This window comes from Pituophis catenifer, unplaced genomic scaffold, assembly GCF_029215685.1.
Source record: "Pituophis catenifer annectens isolate HBS135680 unplaced genomic scaffold, rPitCat1.0.hap2 SCAF_2, whole genome shotgun sequence".
Lineage (NCBI taxonomy): Eukaryota > Metazoa > Chordata > Lepidosauria > Squamata > Colubridae > Pituophis > Pituophis catenifer.
The window spans coordinates 271,800,083-271,819,248 of record NW_027256882.1 but is presented as its reverse complement, the minus strand read 5'-3'; the positions used below and the strand labels follow the sequence as shown (position 1 = coordinate 271,819,248).

Below are 19,166 nucleotides of genomic sequence, written 5' to 3'. Positions count from 1 at the left end.
GGTGGCGGAGGGGGAGCAGGAGAGCCAAGAGACGCTGGGTTGTGTGGAGCTTCATCTCCGGGCTGCTCCCCTTCCCAAGCAAGCCAGCCAGCTAGCCCGCTCGCTCGCCCGCCCGCTTTCTCTCTCTCTCTCTCGCCAGCCAGCCAGTGAAAGCCACTGCCGGCGCCGATAAGCACCCCGAACCCCTTCTGGCATCTACTACTGCCCAAGCCCGAAGGGAAACTGGCATCAACATCTGGGCGAGCACATCTGGGCATGCAACGCCGATTTCCCCCGGATTCCGCGCGCACCCGGGAAGGAGAGCTTTCCCTTTTTTCTTGTTAAGCCCTCGGTCTTCCTGGAAGGGTTCCATTTTTGAACCGCTTTTTTTTTTTTTCACCGAAAAGGAAGCAAAGGAGCTAGAGGGAGGAAAGACCAACGGAGGAATCCCCAAGGCGGTTTTCTTTCCTTTTTTTATTTTTTTATTTTTTATTTCCTTCCCCCAGGGATTCAGTTCATGGGGATGTGTTCAAGACAAGAGAGGATTCAGAAGGATATTGACATAGTGATCCAAAAGTGCAAGGCGGAAAAGGACTGCCTGTTTGCAGGTGAGTTTTCCCAGCTTGGTCTTTTTTCTTTTTTCTTTTTTTTCCCTTCTCTTCTTCCTATCCCGACTCAGTTGCTTTCGGACGCTTTTTCTCCAGGGACGGCAGTGGCTGGAGTTGGCTCCAAACATGTTGATGGGAAAGGGTGGCTGAACTCGGTCGGAGAGAGAATCCGTTGGCGTTTTCTTGGGTTTTCTCAAAGCATGTGACCCCCCCTCCCCTTCCTCACTCATCATAGATAAAGTAGCTATTGTGGCGCTTAATTAGGGGACGGTTGGATGTCGGCTTAGTGAATTAATTCTTAGTTAAGATTGGATTTTGGTTTATCTTTAAGAAACAAGCCACCATCCATCTCAGCCTTCTTTCTCACGCACCCAAATTTCCCTCCATGTTTTTAAACCTTTGCCTTGAACAATAAACGGGGGTCTGTCCATCATATTTTTTCATGCCTGGGAAGGTGTTGGTCAAAAGTAGACCTTTTAGGGTGGACTTCGTGATATGGTGCACAAACACCCCTCTCTTTATTACCTTTTATCTCCTTCCATCTCTTTTTCCCTCCCTCCCGCTCCCTCTCTGGCCCCTTATTTCAAACCTTCAATATTTTGGCTTGTTACTGTCCTCAGATAATTTCTGATAATGTTTGATTTGCCTTGAGCAGTTTGTCTTGTTACTGCCTGTTGCCTCCACCGATAATGGAAATCCTTGTTGTTGCCATAGCACTGGAGCACTTGTTGCAGGGAGGGGTAGACTGGGGTGGTCCTCCTCCCTTATATTATGATGATGATGGTTGCTATTTTTATTTTCCCGGCTTGAATTAATCTCTGATGCGCTATCTATGTGTGTGCCATACTGGGGAGAGAGCTGAGGGTGCTGGGAGGTTAACAGACCAGGCAAGACAGATGTGGCAAACAAGCAAGATTGATCAATAGCAACACATCTCTTTTGTATTCCAGATTTCAGATACGCAGATTCCACTTTTACCTTCACCTACGTTGGAGGATCCAAAAGGTATGAATTCCCTTTAAAACACTTGGATTTCTCTTCCCTGGCTGGTGATACAAAAGCTGTTAGTAAGAGTAAGCTGAGACTGGTGCTGTCCCTCCCTTGGAAGTAGCCTATATTTTGAAATAGTGATGCCTCGAGGCTTTTTCCCCCAAAGATATATTGGCCTGGAACAGGTGTTCTGTAGGGTGATTATTAGTCATCAGAGGTTCATTGATTCTGCACTTCCTCCTCTTTGTCTCCTTCCAGTCTGCAGACTTTAGGCATTATGTTTGATGTGTGCAAATGGTAAGTGGTAGAGGAACAGGGGCATGAAAAGAAAATTTCTATAAGCTAGGTGTGATACAAAGCAGAAGCAGGACAAACAATATTGAATGCTCGTCATGGAATTTGATATCTATGTCAACAATACAGCACAGTGCAAAGAGGAGATTGCAATGTGTGAACCTGTTTGTTTATTCTTTGTCAATAAAGCAACTGTTTGGCATTAAAAATAGAATCAGTGGAGTTTATAACGCATATAACAAGTCTCGCTACAGGAACCAAATCCGGATGAAATTTCATAGTTTGTTTTTTTTTTAATTGGAAATGGTTTTGGAACTTTGCTCCATCGTACAAATATTCATAGGAATTGATACATTTCTGTGATTTATAGTTTTTTTTAATGACAATGCTTTGATTTTTCAAATAACACTGAACATTTTAGAATTTTTATCATTTAAATGGTTGTTCTTTATGTTTATATTATTTTACATTAGATAGAATTACATGAAATATCTAGAACAGTTGGGAAATTATTCTAGTTCTATTCTAGTCCCTACAGTCTGTATCCATTGTGTTGAAAAAAGATGATGTGGTAGCTTAGGGCCATGATTGTTTAAGAGAGAAATATTCTAGAAGAAAATGTTTACAGCCACATTGCTGTCCTCTGCTCTTTTTCCAGCAAAAATATTCATAGGTGTTTTATCTTTTACAGTTAGCACAAGAGCAGAGGTCAGTATTTATTGTGACAGTGGTCTGGCTGGAAAAAAGTTTATGGTGTCTTTTGATATATACTACCTCTTCGTTAAAATTTGCAGCCCTTCTCCTATAACATAGTTACATTTAAGCAATCAACGGTCTATTATCTGTCCCATCTCATTTACTTGGCCTATCTGCTATATATTTCAGGCACCTCTACATTCATGCACCAGTTGATACTTCTAGTCCCTTCCATATTCCAGTTTTATGCAGAATTAAGATCTACTTAAAACCATTGGGGTGGGTATGTGTGTGTGTGTTTAATAGGTTTAGAGCAGTGGTGGGATTAAAGTAATTTAACAACTGGTTCTCTGCCCTAATGATTTCTTCTAACAACCAGTTTGCCAAACTGCTCAGAAAGTTAATAACCGGTTCTCCCGAAGTGGTGCGAACTGGCTGAATCCCACCACTGGTTTAGAGTGATGCACCTAATTTGGCATACAGTACGGTAGTACTAGCCTGCTTCTAAGATTTTCAGATGGATGTAGATTTGAACCTTGGATTCAGAAGGGTAGTTTGGTCAAAAGCATTTCTGTCCTTGTGAGTCAGAAGCTGACTTTGTTATGAAACATTGAGTGGATTTTTTATTGAATCAGCAGCCTAGAACTGACCAGACAGTAGATGAGATTAGTTTTGACTTGCTGATTGTTTAAGACAATAGATGTTTTTTTTACCCAAATGCATCAACTTCAGAATTGGACTTCCTATCTGTTTCATCTATTTTGTAGGCATGGGAACAGCTGGGCTTGTATTAGAACATGCTTATGGAGCCTTGCATGAACTATGCTTAGCAATACTGGTGTAACTAATATTGCTTTTCTCTTTAACGGTTCAGTCACTGAGCTGTTGAACTCATGTGGTAATTGAGGAGTTATCAGTTCACTGCATGGGGTAGCTTGCCAGAAGACATTTCTGCAGTTTGCCTAGAGGCTATCTTATCTTTCAGATAAGTGCTGATTACTCTTGTAGCAGTGGCTGATGCAAATGAGTTTCCAATATTTGTCCAAGGCCAGTACCCATGTGTTTTCTTTTTTGGACGGCCTTTAAATGTGTTTTTAGAACAAAATGAAACATAGAAGAATTTGCTTATAGAATTTGTATCTAAGCTTTTCTTCCAAGATCTTTTGGTATACTATGCGTTTCATAGATAGTGCAAGTTAGCTGAAGTTGAACCTCAACTTTGCCTTGACAGCTGCACCAAAAAATGGGAAATTGGGAAATCAAAAGAAGAGTCATAAAACATGAGATCTGTTTAGCTAAACTAGTCACGAGGCACTTGAAAATTACCCAATTTCTCCCATTGAGCTTCAAGGAAGATAATGAGCTTGAATTTTTTATATTCTATATCTTCTATAGAAGGTATAGAATATAGGTATACCTTCTGTACTTGATTTTCTATACCTCACATTACTTTAGGGTAAGCAAATCCATCATCTCTTTTTCCACAAGGGCCAAACCATTATTATGGTTTATTGCTTTTGTGTATGAAATATTGAAAGCTCTTTGCCATACACATGAATGTACGTGTGGTTGTGTGTGTGTGTACACACACACACACACACATATATGCATATCCTCAAACAGCAAAATAAAAATAGTATCAACATGTTGTGAAGGAACTGGAGCGGACAGCCTTATCAAAGTCATACAAATTGGTAGAAAAACAATGCTAAAGATTCACCTGAATCAAGTTTAATAAGAAAGACAACCTAAGTCTCTTTCTGAATGAAAGTTTCACACAATAAGACTTTCTTTGTCCATGAATCATTATTTAAATAATGCTCTTTATTTCAGAGATTCTCTTAGCAGCCTTAATTCCAACTTTATCTTTTCGAGCTATAGCAGTTTGAACAGAGAAGTACAGTACTATATAAAAAATTGCCTTAGACGTACCTGTTTGTCCATCTACTTTATTCTTGACTATTGTTGAAATTGCGTGCAGTTTTCCAGTCAGAATAATAGATATTAGATAGGTAATATCAGAGGATTCTTTTCCCTACCTGTTTGTTTAAACTTTAAATACCAAATTTTGAATGCATGGACTTGTAAAGACAAGGTGGCTGATTTACCACTGAGCTCTGGTTCTTCTGGCCAGTTATTGACCTGACTTCCATTGACATTTCCTTCAAAACCATCTCTATTGTATGCCAGGAAGGGGCATCACCAAAGGTCTTGACCAATTGTTCCTTTAGCTTTGCTGAAATATTGTCTTCCTCAGAAGATGGAACAAGTCTTGAGTTAAACCAAGTGCAGATACCTAGTAGAGGCCCCAAACCTCTGTTGACTCTCTTCAATATGGATGGGTGTTTAAGAGCCCAAATCAAATTTTGGGCTGTAGCTAGCGTCAGTATGGATGTGGTATAAGACTTGATTTACAAACTTGAGGTTAGATTGGAAAATATTTATTCATTATGTTATGTCTGTATATGTAGCTGTGTCTGGGCTGACACTTTTTGTTTCCCTTTCTTTTTAGCTATATTTATTTAAACAGTCATGTGTTTGATTATTTTCCCCTTCAGCAATAGAAATAATACCATTTAATAACAACTTTGCAAGATTTAGTGAAGGTTGGGAGACAGCAGATAGCCCAGTGTGATTTTGGGTTGTTAAGTATGCTTTTTGTATATTCATTCAGTAAATAAAGCTGAAACTTTAATTCAAACATGTTGCCTCATGCCTTCATTCAGTAGCAGTAAGGAGTAAGTAATGAGTTAATATGCTTAATTCAGGTGAAGGAGTATAGATTAGCCTATGTGTGTATATAGATTAACGTGAATGCAATATAGCAGTGGTCCCCAACCCCCGGTCCACGGACCGGTGCCGGGCCGTGGAGTACCTGGCACCGGGCCGCGCAGCGGCCGGGGGACATGAACGCTGCAGCGCAAAGGCTCCTGGGCCGTGCGCAAAAGCTCCTGGGCCGTGCGCAAAAGCTCCTGGGCCGTGCGCAAAAGCTCCTGGGCCGTGCGCAAAGGCTCCAGGGAAGAGAGCCCCGCGCAGGTACGCACGTGTGGCCCAAAGCCCCCACCCCTGCGCACGCTCAGCGGGCCACGGTAAAATTATCAAAGGCTGATTGGTCCGCGGCGATAAAAAGGTTGGGGACCACTGCAATATAGGATTAAAAAGTATTTATTCAGTGAAAAATAAATTAGCTTTGGTGTTAAAAAGCTCAATTTGGTAGTTTGACCTAGTAGCTCAGGTATTGTAGTTCTACACAAAAAACAAAAAACAAATTTTAAGCCACATTTACAGCTAAATATTATACTGTAAGTAGAGAAGTTAATGAATTTTGCTTTCTCATCAGTCATGCAAAGATGCTTCCTAGAAACCCTCAAGACCAGGGTTTAATGACCTTTTAATACTGAATGATTATTAAAATCAAAAGTCTTCAAAATTTCAATGGATATATAGAATCCTAAGAATTTGGTTAGCTTCTTAGTGTTCTTGTTTTAGATGTACAAAGTACCAGAATAACAGAGTTTGAAGGGATCTTGGAGGTGTTCGAGTCCAACCCCTTGCTCAAGCAAGAAACCTTATACCATTTCAAGGGAAAAGTTGGTTCTTAGTCATGATAGTTAAAAATCAGAATTTCATTCTTTGCATCTTTAATGGGCAGTGACACTTGTCTATTAAATCAAGGCATCTTCAGACTTGGTTCACTTAGATAAATATGAGTAATTTAATGTTTATATGTGCACTTTTTGAGAATTTATAGTACCCCTCTTTATCTGTATATTTACCTGCCTTGATTAATTTTCAGTTTTGTAAAATAGATTAACCTCGTGGTAGAGATAGAAACTAAACCCAAGAGGAGGCTCTAACTTGACTATGACTATTTAATTAATTCTTGATTCTAATGAGACTTGAGCAGAGAACTTTTCTGCTTACATTCTTAGTCAATCACTATATTGCAATTGCATCACTTCTGTAATTTGCTCCCATGTGAGCACTTTCCTAAGTTATGTTTGCATGGAGAATGATAATGTATGAGCTGGGTAAGTGCTGAGAATGCTGACAGTGGTTTATGATTTAAAAAGCAGCCTGAGTTCTAACAAGTCTTATATTAGCAGGTTAAGAGATCAGTAGACCATACCACACGGTCCGAAACCTAGACTGGGGAGTCACAAAACTCACCACAGAAGAAAACAATGGGAAACCACTTTTGTATGGCTGCTGAAAAAAGAATGTGGATGTCTCCATGAAGTCATCAGAAGTCTAGCTTGTCTTGGCCAGGTTAAAAAACAAAAAAGACATTTATAAAAGACTGAAAACCTTATATGGTTTTGTTGAAAGAAAGAAAAAATTGAATTGATGATTTATGGATTGGGGGATTAAAAAGGATTAAAGGGGAAGAGAAAAGAATAATGTGGCAATAACTTGATAGAAAGAGCACATGCGATAATTCTGCTTTTTTCTTTTTCTTTTCTATATTATTATTTTTTTCACTCTCTTAATTTTTATGCTTTTATAGAATAGGAAAATTCTGGTAAAATATTAAAGTTTGACTTGAAGAAGACTGCTTTTTAACCAATAGAAATAATAGTATAATTTTCAATGGAATAACCGATTTTATCAGACATGACATAGCTCTATGTATATTCTTTCAGTCTATCTGTGTTTGTATAGAAAAACGCTGGAAATATGCACTATTAATAATTTTTGCACACTTTCATTTTTCTCTTGATATTTTTATTGACCTGTGTGGCTGTTCTATATTGTTGCATTTCACATTGCTGTCATTTTCTAAGTCTTTCTATCTTAGGATGTATGCTTATCTCATTGAGAGAAGGTCAGCATGTGTGCATAACCAACCAGTGATATTAAAAGTCATGGTTCATTCTTCTGCATAGAATTAGAACTTTGTTATCATTCTAATGGTGTATCATTCCAGGAGAAAGAAAGGAATTATTTGCAAAACATGCATTTTTATTATTGCAGATGTAAGATGTTGAATTGTTCGTATGACAGAACAAAAACTACAAACATTGCTTTGCTTAGGTACAGTATTTTGTAACCTCAGCAGCTTTGAGTGGACTTCAATTCCCAGAATTCCTCAGCCAGCTGGCTACGGGTTGATGTCTAGATATCTTAAAGTTGCTGTGGTTGAGAAACATTGGCCTGGTACTTTTATTAGTCTCAATCAAATTAACACAAAAGGGTATGGAAGCTTTCTGGTGGTCTCGAATTCTATCAGATGAAGATATACCGCTTCACAGTGTTTTACAGCCCTCTCTAAATGGTTTACAGAGTCAGCATATTACGTCCAACAATCTGGATCCTCACTTTACCGACCTCGGGAGTATGGAAGGCTGAGTCAGTCTTGAGCTGGTGAGAATTGAACTGCTGGCAGTCGACAGAATTAGCCTGCAATACTGCATTCTAACCATTGCGCCATGTCGGCTCTTTTTATAAAACACTCTGAAATGTTATGAAAAGCAGAAAAATTTGACCTGAAAAATAGGAGGCAGATTTTTAGTCTTTAGGAAGTAGTAGGGATTTGGAGAGTCCCACCAATTATCATCTAGTCTCTAGTTTGGTATACAGTAGTTGTTAAAACACTAGGCTAGAAGCTGGGAGTTTGAGTCCTGTTTTAGGCATCAAGACAGCTGGGTGACTTTAGGCCAGTTATTTTCTTTTGGCCCTTTAGGAAGAAGGCTGGGCCAAACCACATCTGATAATTGTGCCCAGAAACATGCACCTACTCGTACAGGCAGCTACCAGAGTCAATCATGACTTGAAGGCATGCATGCATGTATCCAATCACTAGTTTCCAGTTAATGTTCTTAGGATTAATCCAGATTTTCTAATTTCTATCCCCCAATGTTAAAAATCCTTTTTTATAGTCTTGCATTTGCCCCAGAGGTGATATTCAGCCGGTTCAGACCGGTTTGCCTGAACCAGTAGCAGAAATCGCAGATGGGCCTGCCCGCCCACCCCGGCTCTATGCCATCCTGTTTAGGCATGTTTTTGAGGCCAGGCGCATGCTCAGAAGGCCAGGCGCATGCGAACTGGGTGCATGTGTGGGGGGCAAACCCATAGTAATATAAATTGAAACCCGCTGCTGATTTGCCCCTCCAGATTACACCAGAAAGCGGTATGCTTTCAGTCCAGGTGGTCACTTTGTGTTTCTTTAATTATTTTGACAAGTATTCCCTCAAGTGATTTGAATGTTAATGCCTATCTACCTCAGATAGTATGGACAATTGTGAGGGACTCTGGAGGAGCTGAAAGCAAATAATCAAACAGAAGGAACATTCCCTGACCTCAACTCCCTTTTTAAAAAACTTGCTATATTTTTAAGTCTCTTTCCTGATGGTTCCTACTTTAGGTACATAAGGGGAGTTTAGAGGAAATCACTGTCATGGAGGCTGTCATAAGATAGGAGAAGGAGTTACTTCCTTCTGTGCAGGTTGTAATATCAATTGACAAAAGTTTCAATATGCTGGAAGGTGAATAATTTCAGGAAGAGTGTTTGCCAGTAATGTACATGCAAGCAGCTTTCCAAAAACAATGGAAGGTTATCCAGAAATAATCTATCCTGTTTAATCATCAAAACCATAAATCATAAGTTCATATTTAACTATTTCATTATATATATATATATTCGGCTTCAGCCTAATATAAACACACAAACACACACACATACACACCCCATTGATTTCTGACTGAATATATATGTCTGTGTGTGTGCTCTCTCTGTGTATGTATGTATATATATATAAATATAATTTCCAGTCAGAATAAATGTAGATACTGTGTTTTATCTTATCAGAGAAGTCAATTTAGCCTTCTCAGCAAATCTCATCATGTTCACCAACCATTTCCCCATTATGAATAGTATCAGATCTTTCCATCTTTGTGCATACAATAATCTCACTACAGTTATCATATATAAAAACAAATGTCTATAATTTTGTTTTCAACTCTTTGCCCATCTACCCCCAAAGAAAAATCTCCAGTCCCAATTGTATATTAATCTTTAAAATCCTCTGAATCAGTGTATATATTTGTATCCAGAATTTTCTAGCTTTTTTACACATTCACCAAGACAATATCTTCATGTTGTTCACATTTCCATTATTTATTTTAGGCTATTTGTCTTGTGACGTATCAACAGTGATATACATCATTTTATAAAAAAATCTTTTTAAGGTTATAACGAAGTATACATTTAAATCCTTTCAGCCATATATTTTTCCATTGTTCCAACTGTGTATTATAACCCCAAAATTTTAAGTCTATTTTGTCATACATTCTATCACTTGTTTTGCTTCTGTTTCAAATTTCAATAAAAGTTTATACATATTTGCTATTGAATGGTCATCATTTGTATATAGTTGTGTGACAAGCTCAATCCTACAGTGTTCTGAATCATAAATTCTTTTGTCTACTTTAAATCTTTCTAATAACAATAAATAAGCGAATAAATAAATAAGTTTACAGTATATTCCTCTGCCACCAATTGTTCTCTAGATTTTATTTTATATTTCCCTTGAACAAATTCTGGTATTTCAAAATAAGATAGCCAGTTCAGCTTTCATTTCTGACTATGTTCGAAGGAGCAATCTGTCAGGTGCGTGATGAGCAACGATGGAAAAAAATGTGAAATTATGTAGATTCTGTTCCTGCATGTAAGAAAAAGTTTGTGAACTTTGTTTTACTTTCACCTTTAGATCATTACCTTCCCCTGAAGGCATGCCTGGTGGAAGGACCTGCTTTTCTTCTCTTCAGCTGTAACACCTGCCAGGGCTTCGGGAAAAAAAAAGAAACTCTTGAAAATTAGTTAGATTTTTGATGTAAGAAGATATTTTGAGCCCATTAACAAATGATGTTTTTCCTACAATAGATGATGTTGACTATGTAAAGACATATGCCCGATGTTGACAAAACAAACACGGGCTGGTATGTGACTTTGATATGAATTCTTGGTTTGCAGTTAACTTTGGTTAATTCATAGAAAGCAAGACGCTCAGCCTGACTAAATATCTGTCTCATTGCAATTGATAGGAAAGTGGATTAATTCCTATTTATTGAGCCGCGGTGGCACAGTGGTTAGAGTACAGTACTGCAGGCTACTTCTGCTGACTGCCACTGCCTGCAATTTGGCAGATCAAATCACACCAGGCTCAAGGCTGACTCAGCCTTCCATCCTTCCGAGGTGGGTAAAATGAGGACCCAGATTGTTGCTGGCGATATGCTGACTCTGTCAATTGCTTAGAGAGGGCTGTAAAGCACTGTGAAGCAGTATATAAGTCTAAGTACTATTGGTATTGCTATTGCTACTATCTTTTAGGTAGAAATCCATAACGTATCTGAAAACCTAGGGTCAAAAGATACAAGTAGGTGAAGCTGCTGAGTATAGGTTTAAAGATATATAGTCTGGTATCAAATGGATAAAAAGGATATTTTGCCCGCACAAGATCTTAATGGTATTTGCATTAATTGTTTTTCTACAGCACTTCTTTGAATCTCGAGAACAATCCCAAGAACTTCTTTCATTGTGCACTGCAATTGGGTGAAATCAGGATAGGTTTGGAGCTGCTTCTGGAATCAGTTGCACCCTAACCTAGAGCAGGAGGACTTGGCAATTGTAACTCAATCTCTTATCACCACTCTTTTGGATTACTGTAATGAACTCTAATTGGGGTTGCCGTTAAAAGAATTTTCAGAAATTGCAGTTGGTTCAGAAAGCAGCAGCCCATGTACACTCTGTGTATTTCGCTGTGCCCTCAAGACCCTGCTGTTCCGCCAGGCCGGGCTTTCAATGTAATGATTTTAAATTGGGTGTTTTAAATTTTTGGGGTTTTAAATCTGAGCCAAAATTATTTAATAATTTTAATTATTTTTAATTGATGTCTGTCTTTGTGCTTTTAATAGGCTGTACACCGCCCTGAGTCCTTCGGGAGAAGGGCGGTATAGAAATTTATTTATTTATTTATTTATTTATTTATTTATTTATTTATTTATTTATTTATTTATTTATTTATTTATTTATTTACTTTTGGTCTCCTGATTTGGGGAGCACACAATACAACTGGTTTTACAGAATCTGCATTAACATGTAGTTCTCAACATACAACAGTTCATTTAGCAAAAAGAGTGATGTAGAACTGATCCTCACACTTACAAACAGCAGCATACAATGGTCCTGGGATCAAAATTCTGGCACTTGAAAACCAGAATGTATTTATGGCAGCGGTAGTGTCCGGAAGACATCCAGTCATCTCACAAGCAAAGTCAATAGCTGAATTTGCATAAAAATTGCATGATTCACTTACCATCTGCTGTGATTTGCTTAACCATCATGGGAAAAAGTTGATGTAAAATTGGGTGCGACTCATTTAACAGCTGCCTTGCTTAGCAACAGAAATTCTGGTCCCAATTGTGGTCATAAGTCAAAGACCACCTGTGATTGTCAATTAGTTTCCAGGTCCAACTTAAGATGCTGGTTTGGACCTATAAAGTCTTCCTAACTCGGCACCAGGGTACCTTCAGAATCACCTTCTATATTCGGCTCCAGACTAATTGTTTAGATATATCAGGGAGAATCTATTGCAAAGGAAGTTGAGGGTCTGAGTTGGCTTGCTGTCAGGGTTCCGATGAATGCCCTAATAAAATCATGAGCCTGGAGCCAAGCTTCAAAAGAAATCCAGTTATTTATTAGCAGCTTCATGTTGGCACGTTCTAAGTGAAGCCAGCTCTGACTCCATGTAATTTATGCCCCAATCATGACCCTGTTTCCCCCCTCCCCCCAGGGTGTGTCATCAATCACATTTGCCAATTCCCAGGTTGTACAGATTACTCCCGTCTGGCCCAGTGGTGGGTTGCCCTCAGTTTGCACCGGTTCTATAGAACTGGTAGTAAAACCGGCGGGAGACTCCGCCCCCCGACCCCGATGTCATCAAAATGCTTCTTTGCATGTGCAGAAGCTTCTGCGCTTGCATAGAAGAGTGTGTGCGTGCATGAGCGGAGCGAGTGCACGCGCACGGCCCCATTGCGAACCGGTAGTAAAAGTAAATAGAACCCACCCCTGGTGTGGCCGCTGTGGGTTACTCTGGGAGATAGCCTTGAGAGAGATACTGTATGTCTGGAATGTGCTTCTGTTTTTGGGTGCCGTGCTGCTTCGTCGGTTTCCCATCCCCTCGAGAACAGTCCAGGGATGCTTTGCGAGTTGACATTAAGAGGCACTGCTTTTTCATTGCAGAATCAACATGGTTGAGTAGACTCCCAGTGAAGAGAAGGCTTGTTCCCTCTTTGCTGCTCTTTTGTTTCACAGAACCTTCCCTTGATTGGCTTTATTGTTAGTATCTTTTATTTTCTTGGTATTTTACAGTATGGTTGTATCTTTATTTCTTAAGGGTTTTGCTTTCAGTTGTATTTTTTTTCTGTATGAGCTCTCAAGAATTTGTGTGTGTGCGTATAGGCGCACACAGGAAAAAAAAATACAATAGAAAGCAAAACCCATAAAAAAGAAAAATACAACTCGTATCTCTCTATCTATCTACCTACCTACCTATCTACCTATCTACCTACCTATCTACCTGGAATATATATATTGTATTGCATTCTGCCATATCATTGGCTAGAATGATCAGAATATTAGGTTTTCAAAGTACATTATGCTACGTATGTGTGTGTGTTTGTATATATGTATGTATGTATGTATGTGTATGTGTGTGTCTGTACACACACACACACACACACACACACACACATATATCAATCATATTCTAGCCAATGTTATGGCAGAATGCATACTTTATGTTCCAATGTTCCAATGTTCAATCTAGGGCAGTGTTTCTCAACCATGGCAACTTTATGATGTGTTGATTATATCTGGCTGGAGAATTTTGGAAACTGAAGTTCACATCTGTTAAAGTCACCAAGATTGAGATGACCGGGTAAGGTGCTGGGTAAGGTCCTTGCATTAACACTGCTGATCAGAGTAGAAAATAATTGGGCAAGTTGCAGAGATCAGTCCAACCTGCAGATAATCATGTTCTATCTCTGCCAAGAGTGATATTTTCCTCTCTGGGAAGAGGAAGATGCAGAAAAAAAGAATGGTTTAGCTTTTCCCACTTTGACTTCATCCCAGTTGCTTTGATCCCATTCACGTCATCGTAAATTCAACATTAATTACCCTGAAGAGAGTGCAAATTTTGAAAGAATAATCCCTCTTATCCTGAATTATTTGGTGGGAATTTGCTTATGGAGTAATATATTCTGAAAAAATTTCAACCATATAATTCAATCAAGAATTATACTTTTGATATTTCCCTGTTAGGTCTATTATAGTGAAATTCTGGCATCAGATCTTGGAATGCTCATTTCTTCCCAAATGATATTGAGTGCAATATTGTGAAAATTGTGGGACAAACACCTCTTGGATGGATATAGATAGCAGAGTTTCATTTCAGGTACTTAAATACACCCACATTACACCAATTCTCCGCGAGCTGCACTGGCTCCCTTTTGGTCTCCAGGCACAATTCAAGATGTTGGTTATTACCTTTAAAGCCCTACATGGCTCAGGGCCAGGTTATCTTCGAGACCGCCTTCTACCACATAACTCCCAGCGACCGGTAAGATCCCACAGTGTTGGTCTCCTCCGGGTCCTGTCAGCTAAACAATGCCAGCTGACGGGCCCTTGGGGGAGGGCCTTCTCTGTGGCTGCCCCAGCTCTCTGGAACCAGTTACCTCTTGAGGTCCGGACCACCCCCACCCTATTGGCCTTCCGAAAAGTGGTGAAGACTTGGCTTTTCCGGCAGGCCTGGGGCCGTTGATCTCGCTGTTGCGATCTTGTGAGATCCAGCCATGAATGGTGTGAATGGGTTTTAATGTTTTAATTTTTAAATGTTTTTATAATGGTCTTTTAAATGCATTATGTATTTAAATGTAAGCCGCCCTGAGTCTTTGGAGAAAGGCATATAAATTGAACTAATAAAAATAATAAATAAATAAATGCTCCAAAATCATAGCCATACACTTCAAGTAAATTGTCTGGATTCACATTGTTTTAGTTGGGTGGTGTTGTGGTCCGCCAGCAGCCTGTGGAGCTGGCAGCAGAGTTGGATATTGAGGAGGCTGGGGAGGACCATGGGCCAGTCCTGGAGACTGGAGAAGGCTTGGATGAGGGTTCTGCGTTGGAGGCAGAGAAAGGGCCATCTGGGAGGTACGTGCTGCCTCCGGAGTCTCCAGTGTTGGACCTCAGCGAGGCAGAGGAACGGGGAGCCTGTTCCCAGTGTGCGCATGCGCAGAGCTACCAGAAGGCAAGAACAGCTAAAACAAAAGGGACGACTCAGGAGTAGGGCTGGGAGATAATTGGCCCCTCCCATAAGACTTAAAAGAGGAGCAAAAGCACGTGGGCCTTTGCAGGAAGCAACGTTTGTTCATTCGGTTCAGCTTAAAGCCTGAAGCTCTGTTTGATTCTGGACTCTGTGTGGCTTTGCCAGTTAGGTCTTTGGCAGCGTGCCAAGGGAGATAAAGGTGGGTGATTATCCCGAAGGACTTCTCCCGAAGGACTCTTTATAACTAATTGGGACTCATCTGTGAATGAACAGAATTCACAGCTGTTGCAATAAAAGAGGGTTTTGGGACTACACGTGTGTTTTAATGACTTAGGAAGCCTAGGTCAGAACAGGCAGTCTTATAAATGTAGTTAGTAAATAAATAAAGTCAGTATAGAGGTTAAGGTGCTGGCCTAGAAAGACTCTGAATTCTAGTCCTGCCTTAGGCTTGCAAAAACAGCTGTGTGACTTTGAGCTAGTCACACTCTCTCAGCCCAACCCACCTCATAGGGTTGTTGTTGTGGGTAAAATAGGAGAAGGAAGATTTATTGTCTGAGATGTCTGCTCCCTTGAATATGAAAAAATGAATAGAAAAAAATGGGATAAAAATATGAAAAAAAAATGCAAAGGAGGGAAAATTAAAAGCGTAAGTAGCTGAATAGTTCTGATTCATATTGCTCAATCTGACTGGAGTTAAGTACCACCTCCATACCGTTTTATAATAATTCTCATATTAGTTATTCAGATAACTTGGAGAGGTTGTGGGGAGAAAGGAACATATTTACATATGTGGTGGGACTGTAAATTTGTGCAAAAATTGTGGAAGATGGTGTTTAAGGAAATTGAAGAAATTGTAGGAATAAAGGTAGAAGAGGCACCAAAGGTAGCATTACTCTCACTATTGGAAGATATAAAGTGTAAAAAAGAGACTAAAGAGTTGATAACAAATTTGTTGACCGCAGCAAGGTTAATGATTTCTAGGAACTGGAAGACACGAGGTGATTATTGTTTGGAAGAATGGTATAAGGAAGTATGGGATATTGCCATAAATGATAAACTGACTTGTAATATTAAAGTAAGGAGGGGCATAATGAAAGTAAATGAATACAATGAAATCTGGAAACAGTTTCTAATATATGTGTTTTCGGGAGGAAGAGGGATACCACCACCAGAAGAAGCTTTAAGATTTTGGAAGCAGGATGATCCTGAGGGGTGGGGGAGCACTTGTTGATTGTTTGTATTGTGTATATTGTTATATATTATATATTATGATTTATGTATGTTAATAAAATCATAAAAAAAAGCATAAGTTGCTCAAGTGTGTGAATTGCATAGATTATCATAAATAATACATGTGCTGTGAGGTTTGAAGGATTTTTTTTGAGGGTCTGGGAGTTGAGCAGATTGATCAGTTTCATTTTTTCTTTTTGAAAATTATATTCATATTTCTGAATTATTGGAACTGTTTGATTGCACTGCACTCTTTGCTGGTTTAAGAAAACTAATTAGGAATATATGAGTTAGGAATAGCTATGCATAATTTGGGTGTTAAACATGGAACAGAGAATATAGGCATTTTAATTATTTTAATTATTTAACCTTAGAAAATTGAGAGACTTTTTCAGTAATGGGAAGAACTGCTGTTTATCTTCCTTTCATTCACCTTTTTAGCTTAGATACAAAAAAAGCATTAGAATATTAATAAGTACACCTGGTTCTCAACTTACAACTATGGTTGGAACCAGAATTTCCATTGCTAAACAAAGGCATTTAAGTGAATTGCACTCAGTTTTATGACTAATATTTGCCATGGTTGTTAAGCGGATCACTGCTTTAAGGGAATCATTCAGTCATTAAGTGAATCCAGCTTCCCCCATTGACTTCTTGGAAGCCAGTTGGGAAGATCCCAAATGGTGATCCCAGGCTACTAAATGCATGCTGGTTGCCCTGGCATCTGTATTTTGATCATGTGACAGCCAGGATGGTACAACGGTTGTAAGTGTGAGAATCAGTTGTAAAACATTTTTTCCAGTGCTCTTGTCATTTCAAAATGGTCACTAAATGAATAGTTGTAAATTGAGGAGTACCTGCATAGCAGCATTTTTGTCTGTCCTGTAATTTGAACATGGTCTTTTCTAAACAACAATGAAAATTCTGTTTAAAACTGGGTATCTTTCTCTTGTGGTTGTAAATCAGAACTTAGAGACTGTAAAATTCCTCCTCTTCCTCCTCCTTCTCCTCTTCCTCCTCTGCTTTGTCAGCAAAATTTTTTTAGCCTTGGTCAGTAGCTTCGGATTGTGATGTTCTCCTCTTTCTACACAGGAAGAATGATAAGAACAGTGGAAGTTTTATACATGCACAGAAAGCTGGTTATCAGGCTGCATCAGTTTTTTTTTTTTTTTTTTTTTTGTTCTTAGCTAGTTATCATGCTCTGAAGAGAGAGCATACAGGGCACATTTGGTGATAAGTCTTATTAGACTTTTGTTAATTGTGGGGAATTCTGGGAGTTAAAGTTACCAAGTCTGAGAAACATTGCTTTAGGATATTAATGTCAAGTAAAACTTTACAATATTTTTTGATCTGATACTAATTGCTTTTAGCAAAATGGCACTTGTGTTTTTCATGGTACGCCCCATTCCACAGTGTAGGAACCTGCTTTTAGCTGCTGGTTGTGACTTTCAGGAACTTGCTGCAAAACAGTTGGTTCTGAAACCGACATAACTGTGAGTTTCTTCATCTTTCGTATACGATCAGGTGAACAGGCAGTGTTATGAATACACTTGAACTTGTATCAGGACCTTGGACAGATCAATAACATATGTAGTCTCTTGGATGTTTTGGAGCAAGATTTTCTGCCACAGCAACTTCAGGATAAGTGGATTCTCATCTGCTAATTTTCTTGTCATCGGTGAGATACTGAGAGGATTTTTAAGGATCATCCATTACAACAGCTTAATTGAATTTGCCATGTGATCTTACATGCAGCATATCAAGTGCACTGAAACAGAGAAACCTATCGTCTGTGCCATGGTTACCATGGTAAATCAAATATTTTCGGAGGCCTCATTAGTCTAGAGAGCTGGTGTAGGTTTTGCAGTATGTATAACAAATATATATATATATGCCATCAGGTTGTGGTATTGTGAGAAAAAAAGTGTCTTCAGTTCTTCAGGTGTATTTGCCACGATTGTCTCACTTGTCATTTCCATATGAGTGATATACACGTCATCAATAGTCATGAAACAGTGTGGCTAGGAAAAAGGAAATTAAGTTTATCTGGGAAAAATACTTGGGCTTTCTTAATTGAGTTCATCTTCTTGGAAATACATATATGTGCCTCTAAATAAAATCCAGGTCTTGTATTCCCTTTGCAAAAATTTTGAGTCACATCATGGGGCTTTCTGTCATTTACCTTTCAGTTCTTTAGTTTTGCTAAATATTTCTGGAATAGACTAATTTCTAAACTTTATAGAGAAACAGACATTGTCACAATTGCTCATGTTTAGTAATCTGAATGCTGAATTATTATGTTTTTGTGTGACACTGCCCATAAAAATAAACAATATTATAGCAGGAAAATCTAAATAAATGAAATATACATGCGCAGAGGGAAAAAAAAAGGCTGCATGAATGAGAAAGAATAACCTATTGTTTTATTTGGGGGGGGGGGCTAGTTTGCATGCATTTTCAATTCCAGGCTTCTCCAAGAAAAAGACTCAAGAAACATGACTCATGGCCATTTAAGACTGAGCTTCTCATGTTCATATTAGGTAATAGAGTCCAACAGACTTCCAGAAACATGTTTTTGTTTGCCACTGTATATACTCCATTCATTTAAGACTTTGGTCCAGGAGTGATATGACTATGACCTAAAATTTAACCACAAATGGTAAGTTTGAGGGAATTGCCATATATTTTGCACTCTGTTAACTTGAAATGGATTTAATGTGGCCTCTTCTATCTTTTTTTTTTTTTGCTTGGAATTTAAAGGGAGTGTTCAGTGGTTTTGGTTTTTCTTTGCTTTTTTTCTTGCTTTTTTTTTCCAGAATGAAAGCAAACATTTTTATGTACATAGATCAAAACAACAACAACAACAACAACCAAAAGAGTCTAGTTAGTATTTGGTCAATAGCCAGTAAGAGGCTAGTTGATGGAGTACCTACTTCTGGGTCATTGTTTTCATTGCATTCTAGATACTCATCACGTATTTTGTATTGTTAAATTAAAATGGTGAAAGAAAGAATAAGAAACAGAGAGAGTGAGACTGAGAGAGAGA

The 19,166-nt window shown here is 38.8% G+C and overlaps 1 protein-coding gene across 1 annotated transcript in view; it reads left to right on the top strand.

Annotated features, from left to right (window-relative positions):
- The first annotated feature begins 358 nt into the window (after positions 1-358).
- The window catches only part of PARP8 (poly(ADP-ribose) polymerase family member 8), a 189,171-nt gene continuing 170,363 nt past the window's right edge, over positions 359-19,166 (top strand). Inside the window, exons 1-2 of the mRNA XM_070935900.1 lie at positions 359-587; positions 1,538-1,592. Of these exons, the coding sequence (XP_070792001.1) occupies positions 497-587; positions 1,538-1,592 (146 nt within the window). The 5' untranslated portion in view covers positions 359-496. The remainder of the gene's footprint in view (positions 588-1,537; positions 1,593-19,166) is intronic.